The sequence below is a fragment of the Mustela erminea genome, chromosome 8 (genome assembly GCF_009829155.1).
Source record: "Mustela erminea isolate mMusErm1 chromosome 8, mMusErm1.Pri, whole genome shotgun sequence".
NCBI lineage: Eukaryota > Metazoa > Chordata > Mammalia > Carnivora > Mustelidae > Mustela > Mustela erminea.
The window spans coordinates 56,509,588-56,524,940 of NC_045621.1; the positions used below are offsets into that span (position 1 = coordinate 56,509,588).

Genomic DNA, 15,353 nt, shown 5'->3' on the forward strand with positions numbered 1-15,353 from the left:
TCTCTCTGTCAAATAAATAAATAAAATCTTAAAAAAAAAATAAAAGAGTTGACCATGAAATCACAAGAAAACCTTCAAAAATTTCCAAAGCATGGGAAAAGGGCAACTAACTTTAGAAATTATAAAACAGTGGCAATTTATTAAATATAAATCCTAAACAGATAAAGAAAAACTGGTAGAAGTAAGATGAAAACACAGTTATAGTAATATCTAACACTATGCTATCATTCTTCACATTTCAAAGCAAAAAAAAGTAATGATTGTCAATTCAATTTATCAGATGTTTATAAAAGTTTTATGATGACAAGCTGTAGATACTACACAATAGAGAACTCACCTTAAAGATTTGATCCTACACTAGTCACTCCAAAAACATCTAGAAATGGAAGTATCTATTTAGAGTTCATTCCCTGACCACAAATCAACTAGATATAAAATTAATTCAAATTATATTGTTCCTACAGTTTTTGTATGTTTGAAACTTATCACACACTTAGAAAAATAAGACAAGTAAGCTTATCTCAGGAGCTACAGATTTTTAAAAAAACACATACATACATACATGCTTCACAATAAACACTGACCCCAAAATGAAACAAAATAATTATAGTTAAGAATAATAAGGGGAAGAGCACAAGGGATATGAGTAAAACTTTTTACAGAGGCAGACATGTATTCTTCTTCTTCTTAAGTTTTTTATTTGAGTATAGTTGACACACAATGTTACATTACTTTCAGGTGTGCAACATAGTGATTCAGCTTCTCTGTATACTATGCTGTGCTCACCCCAGTGTAGTTACACGCAATCCAATTATAGTATCATTAACTATATTCTCCACCATGTGCCTTTTATTCCTGTGACTTATTCATTCTGTAACTGGAAGCCTGTACCTTCCACTCCCCTTCACCCAGTTTGCCCATCCCCCCACCCCCTTCCCTTTGGCAGCCATAACTTTTCTCTGCATTTATAGGTTTGATTCTGCTTTTTGTTTGTTTATTCATTTGTTTTGTTTTTTCACATGAATGTTTTCCACATGAGTGAAATAAGATGGTATTCATCTTTTTCAGTCTGACTTACTTCACTTAGCCGATAATACAGCCGATTCATGTTGTTGCAAATGGCAAGATCCCATATGTCTTTATGGTTGTGTAATATTTCTGTGTGTGTGTGTGTGTGTGTGTACCACATTTTCCTTATCCATTCTCTATTGATTGATACTTAGTTGCCTCCACATCTTTGCTATTGTAAATAATGCTGCAGTAAACATAGGGGTACACACATTTTTTGAATTAGTGTTTTAATTTTCTCTGTGTAAATGCCCAGTAAAGGAGTTATGCAAATATGTATTATTAAATATATTGTTTTTAAAAAGAAAGATGAACTAAGAATTGAACACAGGAGATTATAAAATGAACAAAAAATATAACTCCAAAAATAAAAAAAACCAGGGTAGAAATGTAGTAATATTTGTAAATATATCTCAAGCAATAGAAGTAGAAAGAAGGTGGAAAGAGGGAGGAGAAAACCAAGAGACACCAATTTTGTAAAAATCTAAATAAGAAAAAATTAAAATGCAACCAAAATAAGGTATGGAGATTTAGAAAGATAACAGCATACACAATTTTATTTGAATATATTTGAAAATCTAAAAGAGGGGTGCCTGGCTGGCTTAGTCAGAAGAGTGTGTGACTCTTGATCTTGGGGTCATGAGTTTGAACCCCATATGGGGTGTAGAGATTACTTAAATTAAATTAAAAAAAAACTTTAAAAAGACCCGAAAATCCAAATGAAATGGGGAACTTATCTTGAAAAGCACAAATTAGCATAACTGTTGTAAGGAGAAGCAGAAATGTCAAAATGTACTAGTAACTTCAGAGGAAATTGAAAATTAATACTAATAGTTCATTTTAAGAACTATGTGTGAGATAGCTAAAAGCTTTAAATGAATTACTTTATGTAATTCTCACATTGTATTGTAGGTATAATAGTATCAGAATTTACCTATGAGAAATTGAGGCTTAAGAAAACTTAAGTGAACTTCTAAAGGCATACTAAATGGCTGAATGGAATTCAAACCCAGACAATGTGATTTTGGCATTTAGGCATTTGAACACTGCACCAAACCCCTTTAGCATTAAAGAATGATCTCTGAAAAGGGTTCTAGCATCATATGACTTTATAGGTAATTGCTTCAAACTTTCAGGGAAAGATAGTTCTCCAGGCTGAGTCATTATTTCAAGACACAAAGGCAGAAAGCTAGCCAGTTTATCTTCTGAAGCTAACATAATCAGAAAAAAAAAAAAATCAGACAATATAGCATAAAAAATTAACTCTATGAACAGAGATTCCCAAATACAATTCTAATTAGTCCAATTCCATATACCAGTAAGTTAATAATCCATTCAGAGCAACTAGATTTTATGATAAGATGAAGATGGTTTAATATAAATATATGACAGTTTTAGCAGATGCTGGAAATAAGCTTTAGAAAAGTTAGTATTTATTCCTGAATAAAAGCTCTAAATAAGCTAGTTACAGAATTATATAACTTAAACGGAGTTGGCATTGGGGCACCTGGGTGGTTCAGTCAGTTAAGAGTGGACTCTTGAGGGGCGTCTGGATGGCTCAGTGGGTTAAAGCCTCTGCCTTCAGCTCAGGTCATGATCCCAGGGTCCTGGGATGGAGCCCCACATCAGGCTCTCTGCTCAGCAGGGAGCCTGCTTCCTCCTCTCTCTGACTGCCTCTCTGCCTACTTGTAATCTCTGTCTGTCAAATAAATAAATAAAATCTTTAAAAAAAAATAAAGAAGAGTGGACTCTTGATCTCAGCTCAGGTCTTGATCTCAGGGTCATGAGTTCAAGTCCCATGTTGGGTTCTGTGCTAGGTGTGGAGCCTACTTAAAACAAAACAAAACAAAACAAAAAAAAACCCCAAAGGGTCAGCATCATATATAACAATGAGATAGTCCTACAAAATCCAGATCACGTCTAGGATGGTGGTTATTCCTTCTGGTACTACCACAGTTCTGGAAGTCCTACCATAGGTAATAAAGCATAAACTGGTATTTGACGATTATGATTATCTAATTAGGAAACCCCCAAAAATCTAGTGAAAAACTCTGAGAAGTAATAAGAGATTTTAAATAAGATGGCCAATAAAATAAATACATAAAAATACTAAAACAATAACTTTCTACATGTCAGTGAGAAAATCAAGAAAAAACCTGCCACTCTTAGAAGCAATGAGATACGGAGGGCTCTAAGGAAAGACTTGAATAAATGGATATACTATACCATATTCTTGAATTGAAAGATTAATAAAAAGATGTTAATTCTCCCTAAAATGTTGTTAAATTTTTATCAGAATTTTAAAAATTTGTTTTAGTTGGAGATTGACCAAATAATTATAGTTTGGAAGAATGGACAAGAATAGCTAAAACTATTTTTAAAGGTATATATAAAGGTAACTATTTTATTATATTTTTTAAATATGTAAAATTATAGTATTTAGATCAAGGTCATAGCTATGTAAGAGTATTTAACTCATACAAACACACAATATATGATAAAGGAGGCATCCTGTATTGCTTTTAACAAATGGAAATATATGCAATAAGTGATGTTAGACAAGATTAGGGAAAAGCATTTAGTATTCGCTGACAATATATACCATAAACCACAGCTGTATCATGCTGTCAGGAGCCAAAGGCAAAGAAAATACACACATATATTTAACTAACATTTATATGATGAACTTCCTAACCTAAAAGAAATGGAGGAGAAAAGGAAAAAAACAGATTTGAATGTACACCTGTGCAAAAAATCAAAACCTATTTCTACAATATCTTCAGTATTCAGCATTTAAGAAAAAAAAACTACAGGACTATTTTTAATAAACACAAGAAACAGAGTAAGCAGGGTTTGATAAATATTGGCAAAGAATAAGGACATTCATACCTGATGAAATTAAAATTACTATTGAACTTACAGAAGTTTGTTTTCATTTGATATAGAGAAATATAAACAAAAACATGATTGATATATTTAAATTACCAAATTAGCAAAAATTTTTAAAAGACAATGATCCTTAGACATAACATAGTAGAGATACTAAGAACACTGGTTCTGCAGACTCATGGACCTAGATTTAAATGCCAGCTGCATGTGTGGCTGCATAACTGGGGGCAAGTTACATGACTCCTGTTTCTACATTTTTTAGAGGTGGAGTAACAGACCTTTTCACATCTACTGTGCAGATTAAATGAAATAATGCATATGATGGATTAGCAAAGACATATTAGCTGCTCAACACATGTTAGAAATTATTAATATGCTGGTATGGATAGAATGGCAATCATAATATATTACTGACAAAAATATAAACTCATAAACCTTTCTGGAAAGCATCTGGTGACCAAAGCTTTTAACTACTTATATCTTTTGATTGGGCTATCGACTTCCAGAATTTATCTTAAAGAGGAAATCTGAACAATAATGAAAGATTATGCACAAAAATTGTTCACTGTAGCACTATTTATGATTATGCAAAAATGGAAACATCCTGAACACTCAGCACTGGTTAGATAAATGGTGGCATACCTATCAAGAAATACTGCATTAACTATTAAAATGCTTATCAAGTACCTCTTTTAATGGTATAAGAAACTACTTATGATAGAATACTAAATGAGAAAAGCAGAATACAAGGTCTTATCTATGTCAGAAAGATAATGTATGAAAAAGTCCTAGAAGAAATAATGCTGAAATACTCATCGTGATTTCCTAGATTAGGGTTCAAACATGGTCTTGAAACATGGTCAGACTCCTTTAGTTGACTCACATATGTGATAATGAAATAGAATAAAATAGGACAAGGAGAATAGACTAGATAGAGTAGAATAGAATAGAAAGAAAATATCAGTGTGCACACCCTGTAAGGGCAAGTATTTTTTCCTGAAACATCTGTTTCAATTCAATATTATATTTATATTCATGTACTAAATAGTAATTTAAATATATTTCTTACAATGGGTTACGATTACAGGTTTAAAAGCTACTAGCCTAGGGACACCTGGGTGGCTCAGTCAGTTAAGCAGCTGCCTTTGGCTCAGGTCATGATCCCAGGGTTCTGGGATCGAGTCCTGCATCAGGCTCCTTGCTCAGCAGGGAGCCTGCTTCTCTCTCTGCCTCTGCCTGCTTGTGTGCTCTCTCTCTCTCTCTCCCCGACAAATAAATAAATAAATAAAATCTTTTTAAAAGCTACTGGCCTAAGTGGGATCAGGGCTGATAGTTTTCTGTATTGTGCTAACTCTTCTATAACTCTCAAATTTTCTGTAATAACCAAGCATTATTTTAATATTTACTTTGTACATAATTACACATGACTCAGAGTTCTCTTTGCCACCAACATCTACCTTGAGCAAAGTTATACTGCATCAGGAACATTGGCTGATTATTGTCTAGGGCATATCTTTGGAATCTGAGTCTAAAGTTAATTTCATCTTTGCCACTGTGCAAAAGGTGGTCAGACAGAGCAGTGGGCAGCAGAATCACGGTTTAGGGTCGTTATTGTTAATACGATACTTTTTCCCCTTTCTTTATGTTTGGCTGTTAGGGAAAAATCATCATTAATCATCAATTTTGTACTATTGGCCTCAGGAGAGAGCCTTACATCCCAAAATGTTAAGTAAAGCACTTTTATTTGCTTCTATTTGCATTTCACTACCTGATAGCTTTTTTGTGGTTGTGAAGTAAGTGCTATGGAGTCTGGAGCTGGTGTGAAAACCTGGGGCACCTGCTTGAATGCCAGGGAACTCCTGTGGTTTTTCTTGGGATAATTTTCCTGAGATGGGAATCAGATGAGATACAAGTCACCCAGTTAAAGCACACATTCTATAGTTCTTAGTATGTTCAATTCTGCAACCATCATCCCCAATCTCTCCTTGTACCTTAGCCTCTGGCAATCCCTAATTTACATTTTATCTTTGAAGATGTGCCTGCTCTGAACATTGCATTTAAATGGATTCATAAAATAGACCCTTGTTCTTAATCCAATAATTTAAAGGAGACTTGGGTATTTCTCAGAGCTATATAGATTTTTTTCTTCTTTTAGAAAGAGAGAGAGAGAGAGAGCACGCAAGTGTGTGCACACATATATGCACGAAAGCAGAAGTGGGGAGTAGAGGCAGAGGGAAAAGGAGAGAGAGAATTTTTTTTTAAATTAACATATAATGTATTATTTGCCTCAGGAGTACAGGTCTGTGAATCATCAGTCTTAACACATTTCACAGCACTCACCATAGCACATACCCTCCCCAATGTCCATAACCCAACCACCCCATCCCTCCAACCCCTCTCCCCTCCAGCAACCCTCAGTTTGTTTCCTGAGATTAAGAGTCTCTTATGGGTCGTCTCCCTCCCTAGTCCCATCTTGTTTCATTTTTTTCCCTCCCTAACCCCCACAACCCCCGGCCCTCTCAAATTCCTCATATCAGAGAGATCATATGATAATTGTCTTTGGAGAGAGACAATCTTGAGAGAGAGAGAATGAGAGGAGAGAGGTCAGCGGGAGAAGCAGACTCCCTGCAGAGCAGGGAGCCCGATGTGGGACTCGATCCTGGAACTCCAGGATCATGACCTGAGCCGAAGGCAAGTTGCTTAACCAACTGAGCCACCCAGGCACCCGGAGAGAGACAATCTTAAGCAGGCTCTGTGCCCAGCAAGAGCCCAAGGCAGGGCTGGATCTCACAACCCTGAGATCACGACCTGAGTTGAAATAAAGAGCCTAATGTTCAACTGACTGGGCACCCAGGTGCCCTGAGCTATATAGATTTCTGATTAAAAAAACTTACATGTGTTGGTATTTGCAGCCTCCCACCAACTAATAATGGGTGAAAGTTACTGTATGTCAGCTCTCGGTTATCTGTCCATTTGCTTATCTTTTCATAGGCGGTCCAGCGCAAACCAATCCATAAAGTAGCTTCCATTTCTGGAAGCAAGGATGTAATAAAATCTGTCAGAAAGAGATTTTTTTTTTTTAAAGCATTTGACTTATTCAAATTAAAGATACACTAAAAATGTCAATGAATACCTCTGGCTTACCTAGAAAGAGATTCTTTCACTTATTCTGTAACAAAGTAGTTTAAGAAGATTTTTTTAATATGGTAATTCCCCAAAGCCTCTCAGAACTGACTTGGCCCCCAGTTCAGAATAAAACATGTTTTCAAAAATAATTCCATTACCTTGCTCTCTCTGGCTCAGCACTGAAGGAAGGGTACCACCATAGGTATGACAAGTATCACTCGCTTGGGAAAATGTGAGAGACTTTGGTTTGACTTTTAGAAAACACTGCAAACAAAAAACATGTATGAAGCATAAGATTCTAGACACAGGAAAGCTCACATAGGAAATAAACACCTCCTCTTTATGAGGGCTGCTCATTTTTGACCTGGGAGAAATGTAAATCACAAAGTGGGTACTATATGAATGCAGATCTACACCCTCAATATAAAAAACTAGAGATTGTTCTATTAGTCAAACTATTAAAAAAAAAATCTCCCATTTATTGAGTGCGTCCCATGTGCTAAACAGTAAGCATAATACTATCTCATTTAATTAATCTCACAACAAATGCAGAAACTGAGGCACCAGGCAGTGCAGTAACTTCACCCACAAGTGAAATAGTCAGACAGCAGTATGATCAGAATTTAGATTCTGTTCCATCTGATTTCAAGGGCTGCACTCATAATCCTCACCTCCTTATATAAAAACACACATTTTAAAAGAAATCATCCCCCTTGCTTTTTTTTCTTTCTTTATTATGTTCAGTTAGTCAGCATATAATACATCATTAGTTTTTGATGTAGTGTTCAACGATTCATTAGTTGTGCTGACACCTGGTGCTCATCACCGTACGTGCCCTCCTTAACACCCATCACCTGGCTACCCCATCTCCCCACACTCATGCCCCTGTCCTTGGGTAGGAGATTTTAATTCAAATTTACATCAACTATGTAAATTAATTTAGTCCCTGTATCTTTGGGGGAAAAAAAGATTGTTCTAATTTTAAAAAGCCAAAATATGTCCTTACTATTTTAGCTTTGGTACAGACGTCATAGCTTCCTTTCTCTTTTCAATGTGATGATCATGTTAGTGTGGAGTGGTACACCCTAAATAGTGTTCCTCAAACCATTCTACAAAATGCTTTTTTTCAGCCTCCTTAGACACTGGAGTGGCCAATGAGCTATATATGTCATTGGGTGGCTTCTAGAAAAGACCCTAGACAGAACACGCTGAACTTGAGCTTGGAAGTTTTATTATGTTAAAGATGACAGAGCAAAAAGACAAAAGGAGTTTGGATTTGAAGATGTCCTGGAGCTTCCGTACCAGCCCCAACCTACTTACTGTCAAACTTCTTTCGTGTGAGAGAAGAGACTTTTTTCCACTTTTTTCTTTTTTTAAAAATTAACATATAATGTATTATTTGCCCCAGGAGTACAGGTCTGTGAATCGTCAGTCTTACACATTTCATAGCACTCACCATAGCACATACCTTCCCCAATGTCCATCACCCAGCTACTCTATCCCTATCACCCCACCCCCCCGGCAACCCTCAGTTTGTTTCCTGAGATTCAGAGTCACTTATGTTTTGTCTTCCTCCCCGGTCCCACCTTGTTTCATTTTTTCCTTCCCTACCCCAAATGACCCCTCACCCTGTTTCTCAAATTCTTCATATCAGGGAGATCATATGATAATTGTCTTTCTCTGACTGACTTATTTTGCTTAGCATAATACTCTCTAGTTCCATCCACGTCGTTGCAAATGGTAAGATTTCCTTTCTCTTGATGGCTGCATAGTATTCCATTGTGTATATATACCACATCTTCTATATCCATTCATCTGTTGGTGGACATCCAGGTTCTTTCCATAGTTTGGCCATTGTGATGTTTTAACATAGAATAGCGATCTCTTACTTAGCAGCCAAATGCATTTCCAAAGAGATACATTTACCAATATGGATTATGCATTTCAAAGATGCAGATATGGAAGGTAGCATTTCCCAAACCTATTTAATCATTGAACCCTTTTGGAGGCAAGATCAATGACTGATATTTTGTTAGCATATGTGTAGTGTAGTACCTCAAAAAGTTTGGGAAATATTGGTCTAATTTAATTGGTAGATGCTGTTTGAATGCTTTCTTTCAAGTGGAAAATACATCATCCAGAAATTATCAGTTTCCTTCATGCTATACAATTTTATTATTTAAAGTATTATAATCCATTGACCAATTAACGTCAGCAATTTAAGTTTACTAGCACAGAATAGGAACATAGTTCTTTGAAAGACATGTAGGCGTTACTAACTTGAGAGTTGACTTGGTTTCTGGCACTCTAGGGGATCAGGCGAGTTACTGAGACATGCAGAGGCTATCTTAGTGAAGTTCTTTGATGGGCTGCAATTCTGCTACAGGCCACACAGCGATCATGAAAGCAATCATCATTTGTACAATGTAGCAATTCTCTCTTTACCTTATTCTGAAAAGTAATCCAATCCCCAGAGCACTGTATTTTAGCTGCAGAATCTGGACTGTATTTTTCTAATGAAGAGACATTATATTTTTCACAGATGAAGGGCAACTTGGTACCACAGTCTGTCGGTTTATTTAAGTCTGAGAAATGAAAAGCAAGATTACAGGGGTGAGAATTTTCCATTCAGCACATTTTAAAAACAATCCAGTAGTAAAGAAAATCTCTTTCAATTGATCTTTCCCAAACAGTTAAAATACATTCCTTTTCTTCTCTAGCCCTTTCTATCTTTTGTTATTACTCATATCAGTAGGTTATAGCATATCAGCATTGCCTGTAAAAATGCACACATTTGGTGGAAGGACCGCAGTTACCTCCACAGTGGCCGATGGTGGGAGATAGGTTGAAAGCGAAGGTTAATGAAGGGGTAAGAGACCTAAACTATATTTAGAATTGCTACCTGTTTATCTCTGCAAATTTGTCTATATGCTTCTCAGTAATGAAAGCAGTAAGCTTATTTCTACGTAACGGCTTTAGGATAAAGGAAGTCAAAATATTCATAGTGAAAAGCACTTTTATTTGCACTTGGAATTTGAGCCATGGCCATTAGCAATAAGTCAAAATAAGATGAAGCAACAAAATGTGTAATCAAAAGGAAAGCAAGGTTAAGCTGGTAATTGAATCCGAAGTTCACATATTACATAATCAACATTAAAGGATTTGGAATTAATTTACCGCTAAACCAAGTCTTGGCAGACATGCACAGGCATTCCTCCCGAAATGTTATAGGAAAGTGAGGCCATGGGTATCGTGAGCTGAAAGAAAATGAGAGATTTCACAGCTCATAACGTAGTTACATGTTCTATTCTGTTTTTTTTTTTACTGTAATTTTAATTCTAAATTTAATGTTATGCCATTACTTTATACCACTTATTTCTTGATGCTAATATGCAAAAGGACTTGGTTTCTGTAGTCCATGCAGCTTACGGATGAATGTTCAAAACACATTATAAATAGCATTTTCTAAAGGGGAATTTGGGATGGCTCCTCCAATGACTTTACAAAGGCAGCATCAATGGTGTCACATACTACATAGAATGACGATCTACTGGCTGCTCCGCTGTTCTCACCCACCACTTCTGTTCATCACCAGATATCTGAAAAACAAACCGACCAACCAACAAAATCACCCATCCTTGTGTGTGCTGAGTTTTCTGGAAAAGTTTCATTTAAATGCCCAGTCCCACCATAACCACAACTGCTAACATTTCCAGACATTCCATTACTTTAGTCTCTAAATTATAGGGTCCTTTCATCAAAGAAGTAGCTGAAAACTCTTTGGATAACAGTATGCACTATTTTGCATAAGAAAATATGGTCACTGTAATTATAGGCATATGTTAATTGGATATGGAGTGTTCTATTGCAAATAATTATAAATTTAAAAATATAAAATTAGGGATGCCTGGGTGGCTCAGTGGATTAAAGCCTCTGCCTTCGGCTCAGGTCATGATCCCAGGGTCCTGGGATCGAGCCCCACATCAGGCTCTCTGCTCAGCAGGGATCCTGCTTTCCTTCCTCTCTCTCTGCCTGCTCTCTGCCTACTTGTGATCTCTCTGTCAAATAAATAAATAAAATATTAAAAAATACATATATAAAATTATTTTTCCTACAAAAAGCTGTTTTACAAAGTTAGTTATTAGAAGAAACAAAAACTCACATTAACTAGGGGTGCCTGGGTGGCTCAGCTGGTTAAGCATCTGCCTTTTGCTCAGGTCATGATCCCAGGGTCCTGGGATCCAGGCCCACATTGGGCTCCTTGTTCAGCTGGGAGCCTGCCTCTGCCTCTCCCTGCTACTCCCCCTACTTGAGCTCTCTCTCTCTCTGTCAGATAAACAAAATCTTCACAAAAAGACAAAAACTTAACTTTTAGTACAAAATCCACCAAAGAATTAGAATATTTTATATTATCTAATTACGCTCTTTGACACTTATAATTAATCTTGAATATTTTAAAACATTATACAGTTCTTTTTTTTTTTTAAGATTTTATTTATTTATGTCACAGACAGAGATCACAAATAGGCAGAGAGGCAGGCAGAGAGAGAGGGGGAAGCAGGCTCCCCACTGAGCAGAGAGCCTGATGCGGGGCTCGATCCCAGGACCCAGAGATCATGACCTGAGCCAAAGGCAGAGGCTTAACCCACTGAGCCATCTAGGCACTCCTAGGCAGTTCTATTTAACTTCTCTGACGTGAAATGAATTTGGATGTTGTTAGGTAAATTTTACTTGAAAGCAACATTTAACTTCTATAGATTTTGGTAAGATTTCTGAAATAATTTCTAATGGAACAAATATAAAAATAAGAAAAATATTTTAAAATATATTCTCTCAAATTACATTTGCTATTTTGTTTTTGATGGCTTTTAGCCCTGCAAGAGATGTCACTGTAGCCAGAGAGCTGTGATTGCTAGCACAGTACAGGACAGCTTCTTCATAGTTCAAGTGAGGATCAGCAACAAACCAATATTCACTCCCTTCAATTACAACTGGAGGTCCGTGAATTCCAGCACGCTCTAAAGATGAAGAAAAACAATGGAGTTACGCACAGATCAAACTGCACCCTCTCAGCATCAATTAGTGTTTGAAACTATTTATAAGTAGTAATGCATTAGATTTTTGACTAGCTCTGGCCAGGGCGGTGCTGCTTGCCAAGCACCAAGGATTTCTGAGCCAGTGAGAGACTTTGCCACCCTCTTGTACTCACAGAGGGGAACAAATCCAGGCCCAAAGCCTCATCCCCCACCAGCCAATTACCTTTCCTGCTTGGAGGTATTTCATCTCCCTTGAAGAGGTAATAGAGAAGCTGGCACTTAGGCCTGGGCTTCAGTAATTAACTAAGTACATTACTGAGAAGGTAGAGCAGCTTTGGCTAAGTTTCAGTTTTCTTAACTTACCTGGATTGTACCAGTCTGGTGTTTTTGGAACACGGCCTGTATAAGAAAGAAAGCAAAAGGCTCAAGATTAGTATCCAATTACAGATAATGTCATACTATAAGTAAGTGCCTTTAATCTAACTCAAGAACACTTGCAGGATTGCTGAGTTCGACCATTTCTGGCCAAACCATTTTCTTTCATATGATGATTGCTTCGGTTTGAATTCAGTGTGGCTTAAGCTAAAGCTGCGTCAATGACAATAAAAAAGGCAGACCCGTTAACTATTAAAGTATTCCTAACAGTTCTCTACCTTATATCACAGAAGCCACAAAGGAAGACTAGATGGATAAATTACAGCTAATAATTAGAAAGTGTAAATAAGTAAATGAATATATTATCCACATTACATAGAAGCAGTAAGGAGTAGGCACCGAGATAATCATCACTGCAGGATGAGGTTATTCAAAAACTACTTCTTCCTCTAATACAATTTGAATAATTGTTCTATAAACCTGGGTCGCTAGAGTTCATTGTCCCCCAGGGTATCTTTGTGAACAAGGGACAGTAATTGAGTATTGAAACTTTTGAGGAGGTGAGAGACAAACAGGGAGAAAAATAACAAAAATCACCCAGAATTCCTGGTTGGAAAGAGAAAATATGGTACTTTATAAAGAATGATGGGCCTTGAAATTGGTTGGGTCAGGTTCCAAATGCCCTCAGACCTTCACTGCTGTGGGACTTTGATCAGCTGCCAAGGTCCTTGAGACTTAATTCTCTATTCTATTAAAAAACAAGACTCGGGGCACCTGGGTGCCTCAGTGGGTTAAAGCTTCTGCCTTCTGCTCAGGTCATGATCCCAGGGTCCTGGGATCAAGTCCCACATCAGGTTCTCTGCTCAGTGGGGAGCCTGCTTCCCCCTCTCTCTCTGCCTGCCTCTCTTCCTACTTGTGATCTCTGTCTGTCAAATAAATAAATAAATAATCTTTTAAAAACAAACAAAAAAACAAGACTCCACCACCTATCTCACAATGACTGTGAAAATCACTTTAAGATGACCACTACAAAAGCACCCAGACAATTCCAGGGCTGAACATCTCCCCACAGGATGCTAGTTGCCTTCCTCTCCCTTTTCATTCTGGTTGTAGGTCATATGGCTTTCAAGGCAAAGACAAAGTTTGATGACTATTAGAAATTACAGGGTAAAATAGCTATTCTTAATTTTGCTGTTGTATCTGGGCCTAACGCAGAGAAGATCCTACTCAGAGGACTGCCTGTATATCCAACATCTTGGTTTCTCTCTGTGAGTCAGTGTTTTGTATATGGGATAATTTCTATCAACAATGGGTTAAATCAATTAAAAATATGCATACTTTCTTGTTTGTAATCTTGTCAAAAACTTTTGTTCAGACACATGAAAAAATGCCCAACATCATTTGGCAAATCAAAACCACAATGAGATACCACCTCACACTGGTCAGAATGGCTAAAATTAACAAGACAACAAATGTTAGCAAGGATACGGAGAAAGAGGAAGCCTCATACATTGTTGGTCGGAAAGCAAACTGGTGCAGCAACTCTGGAAAATAGTATGGAGGTTCCTCAAAAAGTTAAAAATAGAACTACACTAAGACCCACAAACTGCACTACTAGGTATTTATCCAAAGGACACAAAAATAGTGATTCAAAGAAGCACATGCACCCCAATGTTTATAGCAGCAACGTCCACAGTAGCCAAAATATGAAAAGAGCACAGATATCCACAGACAGACGAATGGATAAAAAAGATGTCGTATGTATATATGGTATAGGTATTGTATATATGGTATTTTATATATATTCCATATAATGGAACATCACTCAGCCATGAAAAAGAATGACGTCTGGCCATTTGCAGCACTGTGGACCTAGTGTTCTTATGCTAAGTGAAAGAAGTCAGTCAGAGAAAGACAAATACTGTATGATTTCACTCATATGTGGAATTTAAGAAACAAAAGAGATAAACATAGGCGAAGGGATGGAAAAATAATATAAAAATAGAGTGTAAGGCAAACCATAAGAGATTCTTAACTGTAGGGAACAAACCTAGAGTTGTTGGTGGGGAGGTGCGTGGAGGAGATGAGATGACTGGGTAACTGGGTGATGGGCATTAAGGAGGGCACTTGATGTAATGAGTACTAGGTGTTACATGCAACTGATGAATCACTAAATTCTACCCCTGAAACTAATACAGTATATGCTAACTAAATTGAATTTAAATAAAAATTTTTAAAGAATCTGTTCATTTGTTTTTTGGAGGAAGCTATGTCTAACGTTGAAATTTCTTTAAATTAGTGAGAAAAGCAGAGTATAAGGCTTTTGTTTGTTTGTTTGTTTGCTTTTATGAGATTATGTATGTGTGTACAAGATACCAAAAAGTATAATAAAAGAATAGGTGCATTTGGGTAGTGCCATTATAGGTGATTTTCCTAAAAACATTTTTATGAGCTTATTTTTTGATACTTTTTCAATTTTTTCAATTAAAAAACAATATTTTTTTAAAACTATGTATATCTATAGTGGTTATGGTTATTTAAAAAATTTTAGCTTGTCAAAATATCCCTTTTAGAGAAGAGGACTAATTAGAACCAAATAGGTCAGGTAATAAGAAAGGCAAATACTCTGGTTTCTCTTCAGATCATATGAATCTTTTTTGCCTTCTTTAAAAAGGCAAGAGCTAGAGAAAAGACACAGTGATTTAGGTTACTGAAGAAGTAACCTGCTTTCAAAAAACCAGAAACATACAGATTGGTACAGAAATAATCCAGTTGAGCAGACTCTGGTGGCTCTACTGACTGATATGACACACTGTAACTTAGAATTTAGGGACTATCAAAGTTTACATAACATTTAAA

The 15,353-nt window shown here is 36.5% G+C and overlaps 1 protein-coding gene across 2 annotated transcripts in view; it reads right to left on the reverse strand.

Moving 5' to 3' along the window:
• LOC116597666 (CD302 antigen) overlaps positions 1 to 15,353 on the reverse strand; it is a 133,227-nt gene that overhangs the window by 67,106 nt on the left and 50,768 nt on the right. For both annotated transcript variants that reach the window (XM_032355692.1, XM_032355690.1), the window contains exons 17-23: positions 12,483 to 12,518; positions 11,926 to 12,101; positions 10,615 to 10,682; positions 10,261 to 10,340; positions 9,529 to 9,668; positions 7,242 to 7,347; positions 6,852 to 7,012 (exon numbers count right to left, since the gene is read on the reverse strand). In XM_032355692.1, the coding sequence (XP_032211583.1) occupies positions 6,852 to 7,012; positions 7,242 to 7,347; positions 9,529 to 9,668; positions 10,261 to 10,340; positions 10,615 to 10,682; positions 11,926 to 12,101; positions 12,483 to 12,518 (767 nt within the window). The remainder of the gene's footprint in view (positions 1 to 6,851; positions 7,013 to 7,241; positions 7,348 to 9,528; positions 9,669 to 10,260; positions 10,341 to 10,614; positions 10,683 to 11,925; positions 12,102 to 12,482; positions 12,519 to 15,353) is intronic.